Source organism: Anas acuta, chromosome 5 (genome assembly GCF_963932015.1).
Source record: "Anas acuta chromosome 5, bAnaAcu1.1, whole genome shotgun sequence".
Taxonomy (NCBI): Eukaryota; Metazoa; Chordata; class Aves; order Anseriformes; family Anatidae; genus Anas; species Anas acuta.
Window position 1 is genome coordinate 60,121,527 of NC_088983.1, and position 22,107 is coordinate 60,143,633.

The window sequence follows — 22,107 nt, forward strand, 5'->3', positions numbered from 1 at the left end:
AAAGCATGGAATTATGTCACTCTGTTTTCTCACTATTTACATTTTTCATTGCTTCTTTACACTATGAGCGTGATATAAAATTGAGCAAGCAGATATGCAAACCAAGTAACCAGTAACAGAGTTTTCCACAAAGAGATCAAACCATTTTACAAATAATGAATTTTCTCTAAGCATGCAGATCAAACACATTACTAGTTAAAGGCATGTAAAATCCATATGGTCTCTATTATGATGTGGAAAGTAATTATGGACTGTACTCACTAAACACCATTATCATTCTTCCTAATAAGACCCTGGAACCGTTCAATTACGGAGTCAATATTAATGAGGTCTCGCAGGACTATTTTTCAATGTTATTTCAGTTACAGTTTGTCCGTAAGAGAATTCAAGGTCTGAAACTACTTCAGCTCAGATTCTGCTTAGTTTTCAGGTAGGAACTTAGTGAGAAGCCTTTTGCAGCCTATCTAAAAGAGTATAGCTTTTCAGTCTCCGTGTTCAAAAGAAAACAAAATCAGTCAGTTCCCTTCCTTTTTTTTTTTCTTGTTCCCCCAGCAAACCACAAACAACACACTTAACTTGATCCCTACTAAGGATAGGAAAGAAGTAACAGTTTCTTCTTGTGAAATGGAGGAGAGTACAAACTAATGCTTTGTTCTGACTCTATAAAAACAAATGGAAGAAAAATTGTAGTTCCTGAGTTCTAGCTCAAAGATTGCAATTACTGTCAATGAACCAAAGCAAGGGAAAAATAATTTCTCATACCTGAGGTTTATACATAATATAATCCTTTTACTATATCTGCTTTTTGTATTCTGGACAGAACAAAAGGTCACCATCTCCACAAGGATCCAGATCAATTTGGCGTGCTCTTTGCTGTGCTTTTGGAAGACCCTTACTTCTCAGCAGCACGTTCCGTATTCTTGCTGACTTGCTTGGATTTGCTGGTCCCCTCTGCATCTCTGGGATTGTTCACAATGTTGGGAAAGAAAACAACACCATCCGCCCACAGGTACTGTCTGTACTGGGTCTGGATGAGACAGAGTTAACTTTCCCCACAGCGGCTCCTATAGTGCTGTGCTTTGCACTTGTAGCTAGAACAGCACTGATATCACACTAATAATAGACATTGAGCAGTGCTGCCATAGTGGCAAGATTAACCGTTTCCTCCTTTTGCTTCCACATGCCCTTATCTCAACCCATGAGCCTTTTTTCATCATTTTTTCCCCTCTGTTCTTTTGTGGGGGGGGTAGTGAGAATGATCTGGTAGAGCTTAGTTGTCTGTATGAAACCACCACACTGTCAAAATGCTGTTACAAAAGGAGTCAAAAGAAGCAGTACTAAAACTATGTATTATCTTTCCTCAGTAAAGAAAGAAAGCAACTGCAATGTATTTTTGAATGCTGGAAGAGATAGCATGTGTGTCACCTACTGCTGACAGTCGTACCTGGGTGATGAACAAAATGTGTTACCTACGCATCTGGTCAGGCTTGGGGTTATTCAGGAATATAACCTTGTTCAAGGTAGTGGTGAAACATGTTCAGAATCTCACTAGTATCATAAGTAGTTTAGGTACAGCTGTGACTAGAGATTTAATAAAATATGTGAGTAAGTGCTTTTCAAAAAAGGAAAAGTGTATTTTTAAGAGGCTTGGCTTTTCATTTCCAGAAATGAGGGATGTCTAAGAGGATTAAAGTAGGCTTTTATTATCATGATACTGATTTAGCCTGGACAAAGAATTTCCACTTGTGTCTCTGGGCAGATTGGTTTCAAAAGATCAACTGAAACAATTATTATAAAGGTGCTATTTAATTGAAGGCTCCACAAGAAACTTCTTGATTAATAACAAATTAAAAGCATTTAAAAAAAAGTTCAGGAAGCCTCTTCTCAAAAGGTAAAGTCACTCAGGCCTCATTTTTATGAAAATTATCACTTTATTTTTGCAACTCACTTATTGTTTGATGTAAGATTGATCTCTGAAGTCTGTTGACACCAGTGGAAAGATGCCCATTCACCCAGGTACACTTTGGGTGAGGTCCATTGAAGTAAATATTGAAAGGTGTTGAATACATTGCAGAAAAATTAACAAAAGCTTCAAGCTGAAATGAATTACTTATACATTTTGCAATCTTTATCCTAATATTTGGAGACTTCAATATAACAAGTAGATCTTATGGAAACTAGTTAAAGCAGGAAATTAAAAAAAAAAAAAAAGACTCTGTAGGCTAGAGGCTACACTGTGGCAAAGTACTACGGAAACTTTTGAGCTGCTTCTTAATAATTTGTTTGCAATGCTTATTGTTTCAAATGAATTTGTACCAAATCTCTACTAACAGATTACCCTGTTAAATTTTTCTATTGAAGCATCAGCTAGTGTTCCCCTGTTAGAAATGCTCAGGTCCGGTCCAGATAGGCCCTGAAAGGAGTCTCATCCTGCTGTGGCATTGCCACCATGTCTAGCTAAGTGGTAGCCTCATGGTTGTTGTAATTGATACCATTTGGGGATCGCTTAACAGTATTTGGTGGTGGTGACAGTCCCTGAGTGACAGTTAAGGGTGTATTTTCCTTTGGATAGGAGGACTCTGGAAAGGCATTTTCTTCTGTTTTGACCTGACTTACATACAACATTTTTCTGTTAAAAGGCTAATACAATTTTATACCTGAAAGGCTTTGTTGAATTAGATGAAATATCTTTCTGTAATTTGCAGAGGCTTTCTATTTGAACTGCTTGTAAATCGAGTGGAGAGAAGTCATAATGAATTTGTGTCTCTCAAACAGAAATTCTGCCTATGAAACTGAAGGCAAAGAGATAAATCATAAGATATATTTGTTTTATCCTTCGGGTCCTTTGTGACAGATAAAAACTGTCATGGAGCTGGAACTCAGATCATGTGGGTGTCGCAGGCAGTATTAACTGCTTTAGTTAGTGCCACAATTAGTCAGAGCACGACAGCATCTTAAATTCTGTCACTCTCTTCATGTATATTTATAACTCTGGTATCAATATTTATGGCCACCCCTGGAACATTCCCATGGCATTAATTTCTGAGTGTCAACCATTTCACACCGAATAAGAGACTGACAGAATGATTACGTTTTGCTGGTAACATCTTCCATGTCACAGTGTTAGGATTGGTCATTTTAGCATTAGGTATCTGCTGACATAACAGATTCAAATGATACAACAAACCTGCAGAATCATTTAAAAAGCTCTAGAAGGCATAGGTCCCAGTGTATCAACACTTTAGACTGTGGGAATGAAGGGTCTGTAAGTATTTATAATAGTGGCCTTCACTCAGCCGTTTACTGGCTAGAGCCTGCTGGTACTTTAAGAAGTGATATTGTCCTGAAGTCATCAGGAAGGTGGGATACTAAATGTCCCCAAAACCATTTTTTTGAAAACAAAATGTAGTTCCATCAACTTCTTGTGTTCTTTGTCTTCTGTTTGAAAGGTTCAGTAGATGATCTGTTATCTCCTTCTGTTTGCTGCAAGTGTGCTTAGCCTGTTACTGTAGCCTAGTCACAAAATGTTCATTGATTTTGTAGACTATAATGGCCTAATACTGCATGTGAAACGTTATAGATGTCTTGGGGAAATGTGTCCCTGCCTGTGTGATGCTTATGTGTATATGTGCCAGTCTTCATTTTCTTTCAAGCTGTATACTAGGATAACAAGTTCGTTTCAATTTTCATCCCTGCTCCTTTATTGTGTAATGTTTTAGTGTGAATCAGCACTGCACCAAAATCTCACTGCTAGAAGAACATGTTTTGTCAAAATCTGATCATATAAAAAATGTTTTTTTAATATACAGTAAAAAAAAGGCAGTATTAGCTGAAGTAATTAGCAGTACTAGCTACATGTATATGTAGGACAGCATTAAAATTGTGCTGGGTTAGTCTCTGCCCTTGATACAATACCACACTTACTACTACACTTACTAATATGACAGCAAAGAGAGAGGATATCTTTGACAGTCTTCCAGTGTTGCAGTGATATATGTTGTTCTTATGTTGTATGCCACTCTCCTCGATGAGCCTGTGTTGAATTATAAAGAAATCCCAGTGAAGGACAACTGAAATAATAGTTGGCCTGAGAAAGGGTAACTCAGAGGAGAGATTCTCACTGTTGAAAGTTAAGATACGATGTGGCCCCAGGCATAAATTTACATCATGAATGCAAATGATGTCATGTTAATCCCTAATGTCCTTTTTTTTTTTTTCCCCAAAAACTCTTGACTTTGCAGTTATGTTTTGTCTTTCAGTATCTACATGCTGCACAAGAAACAACAGGTGGCTTTTGAAATCATGCAGTATACAGCCATCAAGATGCCTCCTAATGTAAATAGGAAGCATTTGCATGAAGAAAGACAGAAATGCAGTCATAATTACTTGCTTCATTTTGTGTACAGCTTTGGTCTGAATCTCAGCAGTTTGTAACAAATAGCACATAACCAGGAAAATAGATACTACACACATCTGTGCTGCATAATAGAAGTCCCTTAATAACTTTTTAGTTTCTCCAGTGTTATAAGAGTTGACTGCAGTTCATTTTGAAGTGCCCAGATGTTCATGGAGAGGGACTGCTTGGTGTCCATGGATGATCTCCTATGCACCTCAGCAGGCCATTAAGGTGATGTGGAGACAGGTCAGAGTAGTTTGTTCTTATGAGAAGTGATATTCTTGTGTGAGGTGGGAGACACCGTCAGGAAATTTGTGCTGATTGTGTTCTTTAAAGTGTGCACTCTTCTCGCAGAGGAAAAACAAGGGATCTTTCTAAAAACTGTTTTGTTTATTATCTCATTTACTTGTTGCAAAGGCAAGCATACATTTCTCTTCTTTTAAGACTGTCAATTACCATACTGTTGTCAAGGGGATAGATAGTGTCTGTCTTGCAGCAATGGCAGCAGCCATCACGAATGTCAAAAGATGGAGTAAAAAGACATGGAAAAAGTACCCTAAAGCTCTGTCTTCTGAGGAAGATGAAGTGATCTGTTGTGTTACCACTGCAAAAAGAACTTGCCCTTCCTCCTTTTACGTTTGTCATTTGCCCTGCTCCCATTCCCTCCTTTGATTTAGCTCTGGCACCCACCAGACACTTGTGGTCTGACTTGGCCCATTAAACTAAAAGCTAGCAGTGCATGCTTTTTTGTTGTGTTGTTTTGTTTTTCTGGACTGATTTTCCTGTCAGTAATTTGAATTGGCTCTGGGATAGATCCAATAAGCTCCCAAGCTAGCAAACAGTAAGCAACAGAAGTGTGCAGCCTGGAGCAACCCAGGTGCAGTTAAGGGTAAGGAGAAGCCCATTTCTCTTTCAGCTGGCTCACCTCATCTTGCAAAACCACAACTTTTAAAACTAGGTTTAGCCTCTGTATTAATTTGTCATGTGGGATTTCTATAAAGAGTTGATAGCAAGGTCGGTTCTGATAAAATGTACAGGCAGTGAGTGTTTGTGAAATGTGATCTATTAAATGTTATAGCAGTCTTAAAACATTCAACAGCAAAGAAACTGTCTAGGCTAGAAGTGTGCTCAGCAGGAAAGTAAATTGCAAAGAAGCCCTCTGAGAGGGAATAGAAAGAGATGGCTTACACCTTTTGCCTTTAATGGCAGCATAAGCAAACAAAGTTTTGAAGGAACCAAGTGGATAAAGGGGAAGGTAGAGACCTTTTTATTTCAGAAAGCTTCCCCAGGTGAGCCAGACTCTGAACTAATTGTTGCACTGAAGGTGTCTGCTTGTTAAATATAACTTGGAATAAATGCATTGCTGTCCTAGGGAACTATTGACATGCTTCAAAATGCACTCCAGCGATCTCATGAACTTCCTAGGAGGTAAAGACCACAAATAAACCAATGCTGAACAAACCTGTTAGATGCTGCAAACCAAAACAATGTGTGTATTTCCAGAAGAATGGAAGGATGAGTTTTCCACCAAGCTGTGAAGGTCATTTTAGTGTTCTGTATCTTGAGATGTAAAAATAAGGAGACAGATTTCCCTGAATGAATGTTAACTAGTCCTTTCTGACAATTGGCAGTGCATGGCATTAGCAAATGATGATACCGAGTTACTCAGTGACCTAGAATTTTGGAAGGATATCAAAAATCCTATAAATGTAATTTCACATTTAAATGAAGCTTACCGAGTTGGCACATTATATGGCTGTCTCATTGAACTGATAAATGGTGAGGTTTCAGATCACGTTTGGGAGTGTTTTCAAAGTAATAAACTGTGGTTGTCGCTGTTTATTAATTATGCAAAACTGGTAATTAAATTACAATTGCATGTAATCCTAATTTTTCTCTCTTTTTTTTTTTTTTTTTTAGACTAAAATTCTTGGTGTTTTCTTTATTTCATCTCAAGAGTTCCTGTCCAATGCATATGTTTTGGCTGTACTCCTATTTTTTGCCCTTCTGTTGCAAAGGACATTTCTCCAAGCATCGTACTATGTTGCTATTGAAACAGGAATCAACTTGAGAGGTGCAATACAGGTAGCCAATATATTAACTAGCCAGTTTTCTTACGCTCACACGTGTATTTGTGAATATATAACTGTAGTAGTTCAATTCTGTTACAGAAACTGGAAGAGTTCTCCTGAAATAAATTCAATGTAGACATTATCATTAAAGATTGCATTAATGTAGACCTAATTTCTCTTTCATATGAATCTTATTTGATGTTTTTGTAATTACTTACTAATATTTAACTGTACTTTGGGCAAAGGATAGGTTGAATTTTGAGTGCTTGGAGTAGTGACTTGTTCTATGGGTCATGCCCTAGAATAACCAGGCACTGAAGAGTTTGTAATTACAGAATGTAAGATTGGTAAAATGGAGCCTGTAATTCTTCCCCAACCACAAACAGATCAAAGTATGTAGTATACAAAGATCTGTGCCTGAAAGATGAATAAATAAGAGAATTAGGTGTTAGGTTATAATGCAGTACTGCCAAGTGCACTGGCTGAAATCTATCCTTTGACAGCTTGAAAGCTAGCCGCATGTTAGCAGGGTTTACCCTCTGAACTGCATAAATCCTGTGAGAGTCTTGAGATGGCTGGATGCTTCCAATAGCATCATTATTTAATCATCTTTTGATCATACGCTTGGAAACAGTTGTCAGCTGCCAGACTTCTAAATTATGTCCATTGATTGCCTCTATTAGACTGAGGTAGAAAATTTCTAAAGAAATAAAAATTTGAACTAAGATATACACAGCACAAAACATATCAAGCAGAAGTGCTGCAACTAACTGAAAAATACATGGACCACAGCAACTAGAAAATGGTAAAAGGGGAATTGCAAGAAAATGGTGTTACATTCCCATCAGTTTTGCTTAGGCAAAGCTGTGTGTTCTGTGCCCTGTGTATTAGATAGAGGCTCGGTTGTACCATTCAAATCAGAAAATTTCTAGCCATCATTCTAAGCAGAAGAATTAATGTTAATAGCAGTCTTAGCGCCAGCATTTATAGGCAAATTCTTTCTTCCTAATTTTTTTCAGTTTTCTTTAAACCTTTTACCTGTTTTATCCCCTTGTATACACCTGCACCTTTTCCATGTGCCCAATATGACTTTATGCATCGTGAGGGCTGGTTGATATTTACCAGAAGACTCTTAATCAGGGTGCCTCCTATCAGTTGTCTCATGACTGTAAAGCATTGCTGGGCAGCCTTTTCCCAAACAAGCTGGTAATGGCACCCCTTCATTATTGCATATTGTGTAATTAAGTTATTTTTTTACATGGTGCCTGTTCTGTACTGAGGTAAGTAATTCAGTATAAAATCAGTGCTGTTAACGTTATTTGCCTGTGAATTAATATTTGCAATGGGACTGGGCTTTCTAGCCAAAATGTTACAACACTCTCAGCCAGGAATATAGTTTTGAAGTTGGATGAGGCCTAAATCAATTGCCAGAGAAAAATAAAAAGGATTATAATATATTGACTATTAAATATTGAATATAATTATATAATGTTATTTTATTAACACTAGTTACAGCAAGTGCACTCTGTGGCATAAGTTATGGGTATTGTTCTTGGGCCAATTGGGGAATAAAGTCACTATACTAACAATTTTTGATTCATCTTCCAGACGAAAATATACAACAAAATTATGCAGCTTTCAACTTCAAACATGTCTATGGGGGAGATGACTGCAGGCCAGATCTGTAACCTGGTTGCCATAGACACCAACCAGCTGATGTGGTTCTTTTTCCTCTGCCCTAACCTTTGGGCTATGCCAGTACAGGTAAGGAGACTGAGCGGTGTACCTTTTTGTTGTTAATGTGTATAAATCTGTAATGATGGTTTGCTTAAGAATTTTAGGAAAGTAAATATATCAGAGAACTTAAAGAACAGATATAAATATCTAGAAACACATGCAACAAACTTCGTATTTTTGACAGAACTCTAAGTATTTAAGATTGTATTACAGTACTGATCTTGACTGCTGCCAAACATAGTTTACATTTTTAACAGGAATTTATAATAGTTCATATTATTCCAGTTCATTTTGCTTCATTTGCTCAGAGGAGTTAACTGGAATATATTACAGTTGTTTGTCCTCTGAATCCCAGTAGAAGAGGTAACAGAAACAGTAGTAGATTTAAAGATAGGATCATTTAGAGATGGTCCTTTGGACCAAGTGGAAGAAGAAAAAAAAAAAAAAAAACACAACGCAACAACCTCTTTTAATTATTTTCCCTGGATTTGGCTTTTTCCTTAATGAGGAAAACGCAGGGTAAGTGGCAAAACAGGACCTTCTTCATCGTCAGTGACTGAGTTTTTGAACATGTCATTTTCTTTTGTGTAGCTTCAATCTTTGGAGAGTATTCTCTGCAAAACCAGATAGTGTCCTCTTTCCACCTGGAAGTACTAGACAATGACTTCTTTTTAAACTGTGCTTTTTTAGCCTACAGTTTGCATTCACTCTACATGTGTGAGCTATATATCACTATACCCATTAGAGTAGAAGATTCAGATTACAGTCATATTTTTACAAGTCATAGTGTGCCTGCATTTATACAATAAATGCATGTATTTTTCTTTCTTGTGCAGAATTAACTGCGTTGGGGCATAGACCTGGAGACACTCATATTTTTTTTTTAATACGGCAGTTCAGAACGTTTGACTTTCTAGAGTTGAAAGAGGCCGATGAATATAGCAATTACCAGCAGATGTTTCTCAGAAAGATATTTGATCTAGGTTTTTAGCATCAGGATGCTTTCCCCGAAATCATGAAGGGGAAAAAAAAATAAAAGGAACCAGTTTATTTTACAGTGGGGAAGTGAGTGGAAAAAAAGCGATATTCAAGTAACATATGCTAATATTAATTTCTAATTGCAAAAGAGAAGACAAGTATAATGAAAAGAAACTGATATGAAATGTGGCTACAAGCTGACAGCTTGTTAGTACTAATCTTGTTATCAGGCTATTTTTTGTCCTTTTACTATAAGTCCAATGCAGTAAGAAGTCGGTGAGTTACATGTATATACTGAAAAAATGCTAGGAGGTCCACCCCTTTAAAGGTAATATTTAGTGTCCAGTTATCCCCTGTGCTTTGTATCCCTTGTAAAGATGTTAATCAAACAACCTATATGGGAGGTACCAGTGTCATATGGGCTTCTTCCAAGATCACTAGCAGTTCAGTGCAGGGAGAGCTTCAGTGTAACTGAGAATTAAGCCAGTTTCATTGCATATTCTCTAACAACATTTTGCTCTAATGTGCCAGAAGTCACGGACTCATAAAGATTTCATGACAGTCTTGTGAAAATATGATTATATTCGCATTAAAATTCACCCTGCAATGCTCTTCAGCAGATCAAGATAATCAGTGTCAGAGTACGCTCCTGTTTTGCGGATGGCATATGCATTGCAAGATACAAATCAATGAGTCATGTTGTTTGCAAAGTTTTCTCCCAAACACACTTCTGCAGCATTCATTCAGTACCCTGTTTCATGAGGCAGTGAAATTACTGGAATTACTGGATATTTCATAGATGGTAAATAAAAAGTTGAACAAGCTTCAGTATTATTTAAAACAGACTTAAAATGGTTTTGTAGCTCATCACCTATTAGTATTTCATCATCTGGTGTGAATTTTGTATTTGTCCTTGACTAGAAGACTTAGTCATTGATCACATTTCTATGCAGTCCAGATAATTTGAATCCCATCTTTGCCGTGACTGGAGTCAATAGGAACTTGATCATTGCCTTAAGTTTCTGTTTGAAGGTCATTGAAATCAATGAAAAGGGGCCCGGGGATGCCTATGAATTGAAAGATGTCCTCGTTAGGCTTGGCTCAAACCCTGAGAGCAAAATGAGGCACTGTAAAGGCTTTTCCCCTCTCCATTTTATAAACACCTGTGTTTGATTCGATTGTGATCATTTTTTTAAAGGTCCAATGTTCTGATGTCTTGGGTTCATTGGCAGGGACAATGCACAGTGGTAATGAAAGGACATCTGTCAAAACTGGCCACAAAGCAGTTTGTCTGACAGTATTTGCCATCTTCAATTAAACAAAAATCTACTGTCTAGTGACTTTTTTATTTTTAACAACAAACAGGTATCAGTGAGTTTCTTGTTCCAGATATATTTCTGGCAGATAAGAGCATTTGGGATTTTGATGAAAAGGAAGCAAAATGTTTAATTGCACAGTTGTTTAAAAATACAGTCATTACCTTCTCAGAAATATTAATTTAGAGCCTTCCCATCTGTCAGTTACTGTCCTCTAGCAGTTAGAATATTACCACTTACTGGTTATTCTTGACTGCTGTGTGCATCTGACAAATACGGAATCACTTGCAGAAATGTTTATAGGTTTTGGCAATTTTCAGATATTTCTATCTGTGTACTTCTGTTGAGAATACATTTTTGTCCCACACATGATGAATATATTACAAAGGCTTTCCCTTTTCACTATATGAAAAAAGATGCAAATGCGATCATTTATAAGCTATTGAGAACGGATTTTTTATTGCAAAGATTGATCCTTTCAATAGCCAGGATGGAGAAAACTAAAGCCAAGTGCTAGCAAGTCCCTCCAAATCCAGTTGCCAGAGTAGCTTTATCCTTGTTTTTGTGAGAAGCTGAGACTCTCTGTTGAAACAGCTAGTGTGTCCCATAATGACCTTGGCAATCAACCAGCAGTGGGGTAGCAGTAAAGCAGAGAGTCACTGTTCCATGTTGACTTTGTGTTTTTGAGCATCTGTTAGCTGCACACTGTTCAGTGCTTTCCTGAATTTTGAGTGCCTGAGTTGTTTGCCCGTGGCAAAGCAGTTGGGAATGAGTATCTTGATCTGTAAAGACAATTCCTGTTCTGGAGGGGAGCTCTGCCAGGGCTCTCTGGTGGAGGCCTTGCATGTGTTCGTTGGCTTTACACATTCATGAATTTCCTAACTTCATGTGGAAGCAGATTGCTCACTCACTCGTTACAAAGGGATCTTTAAATTACCGTTTAACCTTTGCTCTTCCTAGATCTGCGCTGTATGTACAATAGGACTTTGCTTTCGTGATGCCTCATATTTCCTAAATAAATACTGTGACTCATTGTAAGAGTCACATTTCAGTTTAGTTCATCTGCAGATAGTCATCAAAGGATTGTTAAGAAAAAATAGCTTTCTCTGTTCTTTTTGAATTCACAAAAATGTTGACATAGAAGCGGGTAAACTATGGACTCTGGTTTTCTTCATGGAAGCACGCAGTTCCCATGAACATCTGTGGGAATGGGTGACTGCTGAACTTGATGACGGAAGGTAGTGTTTCTGGGAGTGGTATGTGAGTATGCAAATGTAGCAAGAGTAGTAGATAATACTTTAAGGAAATTCTGTAACTTACATTATTTTTAATTAACTTAAGGGAAACAATATATGAAATTAGTTTTCTATTGCTGTATCTTGTCTAATTTATTAGCTTATATTTTACATAATAGTGTCAATGCTTTAGGTCATTCAGGAGTCAGATGTTAGAATAGTTAACATCAGTAGTTTGCACATCTTGTTTGCTGCTTATATTCACTCTTTCCACCCAGGCTCTGACCTGCTGTCTAAATTATGTATTCAAAGTCAAAATTTTTTTTCTTAAACTGCTTCTCTAGCCTTCTTTAACATTCATTGCCTGTCTGGTACTGTGTGTCCTTGAAACCGTTTCTTTTGAGTTTGTTGGTGTTTATTTGAAGTGGAGGTTCTTACTGATATAATTATGATGTTCCTTTTTTTTTTTCTCCTCCACAATAATGTCATGAACGTTGAAGAAAGTTAACATTTACAAAATATCAGTTGCATTTCTAATGGTATTTCATATCAATTTTTGTAGTAAGCAAAGAACATTCCTCTGTGGAATTCCAGTGTGTTGTAGACAAGTGTGTTCTGATCAAACTGGGAGAGGTATTTGCTTGTCTTGGTGTAAAAATACTTAAATGTCAAAGAAGGGAATAAAACAAATCAAAGCAAATGCATGCAATGTCATCTGGTCAATGGGGAAGAATATTTAATAGCAGCTGCGGAAGGAGTAGCCCAATGGCTTACTTGGAAGCATCTTAAAAATAAATTTTATTTCAAGTTTTCTTATAAATATACTTATTTTTAAAATAAAGTTACTTTACTTAGTTGTGGGAGTTGTTATTGAAGGTAAATAGAAGGGTGTATACGAACCTGTACACCCTTGTCTGCTATTCATCGTCATGGGGATTCCATGAAACAGAAAATCCCAGCTAGCAGTTCTCTAAATCTCTTGCAGTGTGATTCAAGTCACAGAATCCACAAGATGAGGAGGAACACTCTAGGTGTATTTGATCCTTTGACAGAATATCCTGGCTGATCAAACCACACTGTGGCAGTGATGCAGAGCATATGAGGTTTTGGGGTAGGGTTGGCTGCAGTGGTTGTTCTTGAATGTGCTGCACAGTTACCCTGTGATTGCTTTTTGTGGTGCATACACAAAGTGAAGTCATCCCAAGTCTTCCTCTCACTTTTTCTCCCAACAGATAATTGTAGGAGTTCTTCTGCTCTACTATCTTCTAGGAATCAGTGCCTTAATTGGAGCAGCAGTAATCATAGTACTTGCACCTGTTCAGTACTTCGTAGCGACAAAACTCTCACAGGCCCAAAGAAGCACATTGGTAAGTGTCTTCACACTCACACATGATATTAACATCACCTCTGATATTTATGCGTTGGCCTGTGTTTAGAATTGAAATGATATAAAAGCCAAATTACAAAGCCAAAAACTGATTCTCAAATGCTTGATGATGCTCAAGAATGTCAAATGAAAGAATGTGTAAACATGGTAAGCTTAAGCAGTAAAGATCCAATTTGTCTTGGGGTTTATATTTTTCAGCCAGTTTGTTTCCTTAATAGGAAAAAACTTAAGATCTTTCTAACTTACAAGTGTAAATGGTCAGTAATCATTGACTGAAATGGCCATGTGCAGCCAAATGATGCAGAAATAAATGAGTCATGCAGGGCAGTCTGTCCAAGTAAGTATGAAGCAGAAAAGCTGCATCTGACCTCAGATCACAGATACGTCACAGATGTGGATATCTATGGAAGTGGCTCGTTTAATAACTCTGGACAGTCCTAGCTCTCCCACAGCATGCTGGTGAACTTTGAGGTCCACTAAGTCATGAGCTGTTCCTTGATCCCTCACTTGACTTGTCTGTAACTTGTAGAATTGCCTGTAGCAGTGCTGAGAAAGTTGCCTTGTCCAGCTGCTCCGAACCTTTTCCTCATGCTCAGCAATTGTTGCACTGCCCAGGAAGCTGTACAAACCTGTAATGATGCTGGACAACAGGTTTTGCTTGCTGAAATCTCTTCTTAAATAGATCATGGGTGGCAATGTGAAATTTGTACACCATCCTGGGGGGAAAGTATTGCCTTCACATCAACAGTATACACCCTTCTAGGCATTTAGACAGCATTCATCCTTGTAGCATCCAAGCAGACAGTCAGCATCACCTAGAAATTCCTGTAGATGGGAGCAGTGCATTTTGGTTGGACTGTCTCTGCTCTGCAGGAAAGCACAGCACAAAGATCATTGCATTAACCTGAAAACTGGAAGGAGGATCACTTCACCAGTGCTCTGTAGTGCCAGAGCCAACTGGCCCTGCGCAGTCGAGGCTCCTTATAGGATCCCAGTTTCTTGCTATTGCAGCCTTGCTGCTTTGGAGCCTGACACCATTGTTTCCACATCATGGTGACTGGGGTAGAGCAGTGTGTCCAGTTGTACCTTGTCTGCTTGTTCTGATCTCCTCTGTACATATTGAGTGTGCCTATTAAAAATCAATGTGCTGAGCAGTAGAAGTCACAAGAGGCTTCTTTGCAAGTGATCAGAAAGCTGACAGGAATAAAATTTTCGGTATAAGGTATGTGATTTAGAAGGAGGTGATTACAGACCAACTGGCTTTTCACTCAGCCTCCTGCCTTTGCAAGGTGAGATTCACCAAAGAAGTCTAACCCTTGCAAAAAACATCAAAGCATCTTGAATGGACAGAGCATCTCTCCATAGTAGAGAACACTTGACTGATTACAAGGGGCTGCATGCAATTTTTGTGTGATCCTTATGTTTAAGGGCCAGGTGCTCTTCAACTAAATGTGTATGTAAATGTTGCAGGAGTACTCCAATGAGAGACTGAAGAAAACAAACGAGATGCTCCGAGGCATTAAGCTCCTTAAACTCTATGCTTGGGAACACATCTTTCACAGCAGTGTAGAAGAAACCAGACAAAAAGAAATGACTAGCCTAAAGTCGTTTGCCCTTTATACCTCCATATCCAGTAAGTCTCCTCCCTCTTTCTAATCCACTGCTCAGCTGAAGTGCCACTGCATTATTAGGTGCTAATGAGTTTACCATTTCTCTGTTGCGATTGTTTCAGTTGCTCTAGGCTCTGATTCCATACTCCTCACTTTCCATTTAGTCAGACGCTCCATTTAATTCAGTAGAATTTTGCCTGTATGGGAAATATGCCTAAAAGAGAAGGTCAGATTAATGTTTCATAGTATTAGCTTTCTCAAGAGAAGCTTTTAAGGAACAAGTGTTTTACAGGCTAGCTCCACCCAGCAATCTTCTCCTCTATAACAAAGCATTCAGGAAGAAGCCTTTGCTGATATTTATCTTTTTACCTTCCTCCTGCATTTTGCACCATACTATATAGCACAAAATCATGTGATAGAAAATGTCTTTGTGTTGAAGCTCCAGCAGATGGTACTTACAACTTATTACTCAAAATTTGGATTTCTTATGAAAACAAGTGATTCTTAAGGCCATTACTATGTACTAGAAAGGAAAATATGACAATGCTGGCAATTTCATCTTTCCAAAACTAGATTTCTTCCTTTGTCTAATTTCAAGCTGCTTCAAGGCATTTATCTTCCCTTTTAAAAACATCTAAGGCCAGTTGAACTCTGTAATTCAGCAGATCAAATGCAATACCTCTATAGTTTCTATTGTAGTACTTCAGAAATAATTAGTCAAGTCATACTGAAGAACACTCTTGATATCTTCTATAAGTTACTAATGCACTGGAAACTTTAACAAGAAGTATCAAATGCTATAAGCTACCTGTACAAATACCTTCTAGACTAATAAAGGAGATTTTTCCTTAGAAAAGTAACTTCCAGTCTGGTTAGTATTATTTGATTACATTCACCCAAGAGGTATGTAGCTGACTTCCTTTCCTGCCAAACAGTCACATGAGTAATGTACTCTGAGGGCAAGATCCTGTACCTGCTGAATTTGACTGAGAATAAGTTGAGGTTTTCATTGACTTCTGAGACCAGATTTTCTCTCTGGGGAACCTGAGCTTTCTGTGCTTGTAGAGTATTTCAGCATAAAAGAGAATTTAGCTGAAGTAGATTATACATGTATGATGGTAAACTATGTTCTACACCCAGAGCAGGGTACATGGGCTCCTTTTGTTTGCAGGGCTTCACATTGCATTAAATCCTATTTATAGTCAAAGCCACAGGTTCAGCTGTAGGACCGAAGGAGCTGTACAGTCTTATTTGTTTTTTAAATCCTCAGAGTTTCATTTGTAACAGCTAGGAAAAGGCATATTTATCCTAACTGTACTGAATATTCTGTAAAGAAATAGTGACATGATAAATAAGAAACTGTATTATTCCACACAATTCTGAATACATACTATCTGAAACTATTGAAACATTCTACGTTTACATTTGCATTTTTATTTGCAATATTTACGTGTCTGTAAGACACCGCAGATTAGTTTTTCAGCTGGGGTAAACCGGTACTACTTCATCATATGCACATCATTTTGGCTTTTAAAGGTTTTCTCTAATGTCAGCCTAGGAGTTCTTTGCACCCTTTTGTCTGTAGCAGAAGATTCACTGGTGCTTACAAACTTGCATGGTAGCAGATTAGTGTAGAGATCGTAAATACAGGAGAATGTGCTGTTGTTATTATCATAAGTATAAATGGAATGATAGGCATAATCAGCACAATGTGTGCTTGTTGATATAATAGTAAATTTAAGATTTCTTTGTTGTGATTAAGATAATGCCAGAAGGTGACCAAGATTTTGCAGGAAGGCAGACGTCCTAGAAGAGTAAGAAAACAGGAGAACTTTATGTATTTTTAAGTGCCATTTTGAATGGGCTCTGGAAATCTTTTTAAGTATATTTAGCTATTAGCATGAATGGAAGAATGTGGTTGGATCTGCTTCTATTCATGAGGAACAGATTTGCATTGAATTACTGAAAATATACCTACAAATTTCAGAGCAGTGTTGGCTAGACCACAAGAAAATTCCATTTCAAGACAGCATGAAATTTGGATCTCATCTGCCTCGCCCTTGTGCCTGAATAGAGATTGTAGGTGTATAAATTGTTCATATGTACTAAAAGAGCTGTTATAGAAATTTGCAGTCATTTTAATGAAATGTACCCATCGGAATCAAAACCGGATTACAAAATTGATAGTGATAACCTCTTGAGTTTCAACAGTGTATTCTTTAACTGTGGCCAAGAAGACTTTCATTTTTTTTTTGCAGTTATTATTAAGATTATCTTATGTTCAGCTCTGTAGGTTTATGTGTAAGGGTATATATTCAGGAAAGGCAGAGAAAGCAAGGAATGGTTTTCCTATTTCTGTAAATTTTTGTCTAATCTGTCAGAAAGTAAGGAAATCCAGGCTTTCTCACAGGAAATTGACAGTAGTTACTATTCTAAATGGTTCACATATCTTACAGATTTTTTTCTAGTTTTCTATCTGCCTTTTCTAATAACAAAGTACTTTGGACAGAATCTAATTGGGGAAAAAAAATTTAGCTGCAAAATCAATCCATTTTAGAAACGATTTTATTATACTAGACACTTCCATAATTGAAAACAAACAAACAAAAAACTAACTTATAAACCAGAAATTCCAGTGGCTCAGTCAGTGTTTGTTTACTTAAAATAAGATGTCCTTGGATGTGCCTGTGATCTCACATAACAGCAAAATTCAGATCAGCTTCTGGGGAGCCACCAACTGACCCATGCTGTCATAACCACAGCAGTCTTTGCCAGCCCTACGGTATGTTTAATCCCTCCAACTTCATCTTTGGAAGGTATAATCTCATACTGCCAGCAGAAGAGCAGGGTCCTTCTCTTGACAAGTTTATCAGCTTTGGGGTTTTCTCTTATTTGATACACACATAAAAGAGAAATCATGTACTGCAGCAGCCTCAAAGGCAAACCACAAATGCAAGGATTTAGTAGAATTAAGAATTCCACAGGTACAGGCAGCGAGTTTTTATTTTCCAATCTTCCCATGCTGTAACTACTTAAAGTTTATACGATGTGTGACAACTCTGCAGGAGAAGCTGCTTTGTATTCCAACACAGAAAAGAACATTTTTCTCAGAAAATTATTAACATTTTTCTAAGGTGGGTAGTAAACTATGAATTTTTAGGCTTTAATACATGTTTGTCATTCATAGAATGGCTCAGGTTGGAAGAACCTTAAAGGTCATCTAACTCCAAGCCCCCTGCCATGGGCAGGGATGCCACCCACTAGTCAGGTTGGCCAGGGACCCACCCTCCCTGGGCTTGAACATCTCCAGGATGGGGCATCCACATCTTCTCTGGGCAACCCGTTCCAGTGCCTCACTACTCTTACAGTGAAGAATTTCCTCCTAATATCTACTCTAATTCTATCCTCTTTTAGTTTAAGATCATTCACCCTTGTCATATCATTATATACCTGATTAAAGAGTCGTTCTACATCTTTTTTATAAGACCCCTTTAAGTATTGAAAGGTCACAATGGGGTCTCCTCAGAGCCTTCTCTTCTCCAGGCTGAACATCCCCAGATCTCCCAACCTTAAAAGTTTTCAAAAGGTAAGCTCTTACCTCAGGAACCTACGTATAAATACACCTGTGTTTTCAGTCCCATCTGTCAAGGAATTAGAGCTACATGAAATAACACACCTATTGTATTTATGCTTGAATTGAGTTTACAACTACAGTACAGGATTTATTAATAATATTCTAAACGTAGGAAGGAGGAGTCTCTGACAGTATGTTAAGTTATTTGTGGAGTTTGTGCCCAGAGAAGGGTGGTCATACATTCCACTAGAAGTATTTGTGGGCCAAGTGATGGCACTCCACTTCAGATGAAGAAACCAGCAAGTGCTTTTCCTGCCTGACCTTTGGCTATATCTGACAGCAAAAGAAGAACAGGCAAAGGTGGTTTGTTTGTTTTAAAAAGCGACTAGTCTCTTTCTTTTCTGTTAAACATGTACTGATCTTTTAATTCTGTCTTATCTATATATTCCGTAGTCTTTCTCTGTATCGTTCACTTCGCGTAATAAAATTGAGCAAAGGTCAAAATGAAAGGGTGGATGGTTAGATAATATTCTCACGATGTGACTGAGTGGACAGCAGTGTGGGGCAAGACCATGATTCGGGTTCTGAGTCAGGCTTCTACTGGGGGAGCTGTTTATTATTGTATTATCATCCCATATTCCTGCCCCATCTCAAAGAGATCCCTGTACACAAATTTTATTTGCTTCCTTCTCCCCCTCCATCTGTTTAATAAACTTGAAATGCAATAGTGTATGAAGAGCTATAGTAGTGAATCCAGGGCACTGTAACAACTGCTGTTCAAGGTCAGGGAGGAAAATGGCTCGTTGTCTGCATTTTAATAACACAAGGCCCAGCTGAAATCGAAATCAAAGCTCTGTCACGCTTAGAGTTAGAACCTGTATCAGTCTCATGAAGATATTAATAATCTAAGTAGCCAAGCCTGACAAAGCAAGTGTAATTATGCCTAACTAAATGGAATAAACCACCTAGTTCAACTCTCTATAGCCTCAGTGTGTAGAAGCACAAGGTCCTGCACAGGTTTCCAGCTTGAAGTGTGCTCGGAGTTTCAGCTTTCTGAGCTAACGTGCTCAGACTGATACCTAGTTAGCAGCTTGAATTAGCTACCTTAAAACCAGCCTAAATGTGGCTATCTCACAATCTGTTAGGTCCTTCTAACAAAATAAGTCACGCGCACAAGGTCAAAAAATAACTTGGTGGAGACTGATGTGCAAGCCCCTGCAGCTTTGCCCTTACCACAAGCCCATCTTCTGTTCCTTAGCTGAACTGGACTCTAGCTCCATCTCTGTAGCTGTGGATCCATTTTCTCTTCTGGAATAAACAGTCCAAGTTGTCTGCCAGACCTCGTATCAGCTCAGCATTTTTGTCCGCCGTGAGACAGAGACTTGTGAGTGCCCCACGCCTGATCTCTATGTGAGCTGAGCACACTTTAAAACGCATAGGTTGGTCGTCTCTTCTAGGGTGCATTGCTGGGTTCTGAGTAACTGAAGAGCAGTTGGGTTTTGAGGTAACTGGAGAATCAAACTGTAGGTATTTAAAAGAATGCTGTGTGTAAATAGTTGTGCATTTTTGCTATGTTAAGCATAGAAAATATCATTATAAGACAGTGTTAGTAGTATTTTAATCTTTATCTTGGCTGAATGGGAATTGTGTCTAAATGTTCCTACATGTTTTCCTTCACAGTCTTTATGAATGCAGCAATACCAATTGCAGCTGTACTTATAGTAAGTATGGACTTTTCTAAGTAACTTTATTTACAACCATGCTTCCAAGTGTAAGTGATGTGGAAATGAGGAAGAAGAAGGAAGGGATGCAAAGCTCCTGCACGTTTGCAATTCCTCTGGGAGAGAATGGAAAAAGCCTGTCTGCAACCAGTAACAGCAAGGAGCATGAAGTGCTTCTCCAGACTGTTAAGAGAACAAAAATTGCAGTGCTTAAATAAGAGGCATTGAATGAAATGCTTGTGAAATGCAAGGTCTTTGTGCATTTCCTTTATGGCTAAATGCTGATGATAACGTCTGTATCTTTGTAGACATTTGTGGTCCATGCTCATCTGACAAGAAAGGCTGACTTCACCCCAGCTGTGGCATTTGCCTCTATCTCCCTGTTTCACATTCTTGTGTCTCCGTTGTTCCTGCTCTCCAGTGTGGTCAGATCCACTGTCAAAGCATTAGTAAGGTGAGAACTGTAAAATGAATGTCTTTGTTCCCATCTCTCTTGACTTTTGAAGCTATGGCTATTGTTCCGTCATCCAATTAAAAATTTAGAAATAACATGGCACCTATTTATCAGTGGGTTTTGTAATTTGCTTCCCTAGCTTTTGCCATGTGCGTTGCCCTTGGTTGTAGCATGCAGGCTGGTTTCTTTTGCTGGTGCAGTTGTCACAACCAATGTTTTATGGCCTATGGCTACTGCTTCGTTACGTGGAACAGGCTGAGATGTGCCGGTACCACATGCAATGAGTATGTGGTAACCAAAAAGGAGGTGAAAGCTTACTGAAGGTTTCATTTTGTAACTTTCCCAAATGTTTCCACCCACACGAAGCATGCAGAAAGGAAAAAAGATAATCCTAGAAGAACCTATATTTCAGTGTTCAGCAGTGCTCTCCCACCAACTGTCTATGTGAGAGATGGCCTCTTGGTCAAGAGTTAGGCTTAAAAAACAAAAACAACAGAAGCCAAGCCACAATGCTGTAGACACAAAAATTTCAATGTTAAGTGTAGGAGTAAGCTGATGACTAAATGTCTCTTCCAGACTGGATGAATTTTGACTCTCTTATGAGCACATTAGCCTGCGCATTCAAAACCTGAAATAATAACCAGTACTTGAGTCTTTTTTTTTGGTAGAACTCATGTTTCACTGGGAGTTTTTCTTTGAATATCAGCAAATCTGTGTTTAAAAAAGAAAAAAAAATCCAATACTTTCCTTATTCAGTGTAACCCTACACAACTGATAAGGAATGAGGAGAGAGTATGGGCTTCTTACTTTATTATACCTACTTGTGATCTCAGATATAGCTTGTCCAAAGTATGGGGCAGATAGCTGTATTAATTGCCTAGCTTAATTGCGTTTGTGTCACTTTGGAGATGTAAAGGAGACTACAGCAGGAAGCTGATATTGCCCTCACTGTCTAGAAATTCCCTGATGGTGCAAAGTCACAGCTGCATCCTCTCTCATAACACGTGTGAAACCTGAGAGCATCAGTGGCTGGCAGGAAACATTTTGCAGGCACCATGGTTGTCCCTAGAGCCATGGCAAATTGTCAGGCAAAGATTGCAGCCAGTAAAGTATCTGGGGGCCAATACTGGTAATGGGCATTTATTTTGGCTTGTGTAAGGATTTATTTTTTTTTGTCAACCAGTTCTGTGCCTGTTAATGCCACAGTATCAATGCTAGAACAATTAGTATCAATCAAGTATTAATCGTTGCTAGCCATGAGTGATTCTGCACTTAGTTTCTTGTAAGCAGGCTATTGCCCTGGCATTTGGAATGCAGGCAGGAGCCCCCTAGTTGAATTTGTGTGACAAAGCTGACACGAGCCCTGTCTTCTTGGCTATCTGTACCTGAGTAGTTCACTTAGTGTTCAGAGTGCATTGCTCCCAAGTGCTACTGGTGCTGCTCTGCATGGGTCTTCTGCATACCCCAACCTTTGGTGCAGTCCTTTGGAAGCACGTGTCAGATACTTTCAACCTGTGCAAACACGTGCTTGCTTAAATAGCTGGGGAAATGTGAAAAAGCAAACAGATACTAAAAAGCTGTGTTTGGGCCAGTTGAGTACAATTAATGTTATACCTGTTGTTACACC

General features: G+C 38.3%; 1 protein-coding gene across 1 annotated transcript in view; it reads left to right on the forward strand.

The window, feature by feature from the left end:
* The window catches only part of ABCC8 (ATP binding cassette subfamily C member 8), a 73,776-nt gene that overhangs the window by 10,663 nt on the left and 41,006 nt on the right, over positions 1-22,107 (forward strand). Inside the window, exons 6-12 of the mRNA XM_068685171.1 lie at positions 821-1,009; positions 6,317-6,481; positions 8,077-8,232; positions 12,967-13,101; positions 14,592-14,754; positions 19,986-20,026; positions 20,335-20,480. Of these exons, the coding sequence (XP_068541272.1) occupies positions 821-1,009; positions 6,317-6,481; positions 8,077-8,232; positions 12,967-13,101; positions 14,592-14,754; positions 19,986-20,026; positions 20,335-20,480 (995 nt within the window). The remainder of the gene's footprint in view (positions 1-820; positions 1,010-6,316; positions 6,482-8,076; positions 8,233-12,966; positions 13,102-14,591; positions 14,755-19,985; positions 20,027-20,334; positions 20,481-22,107) is intronic.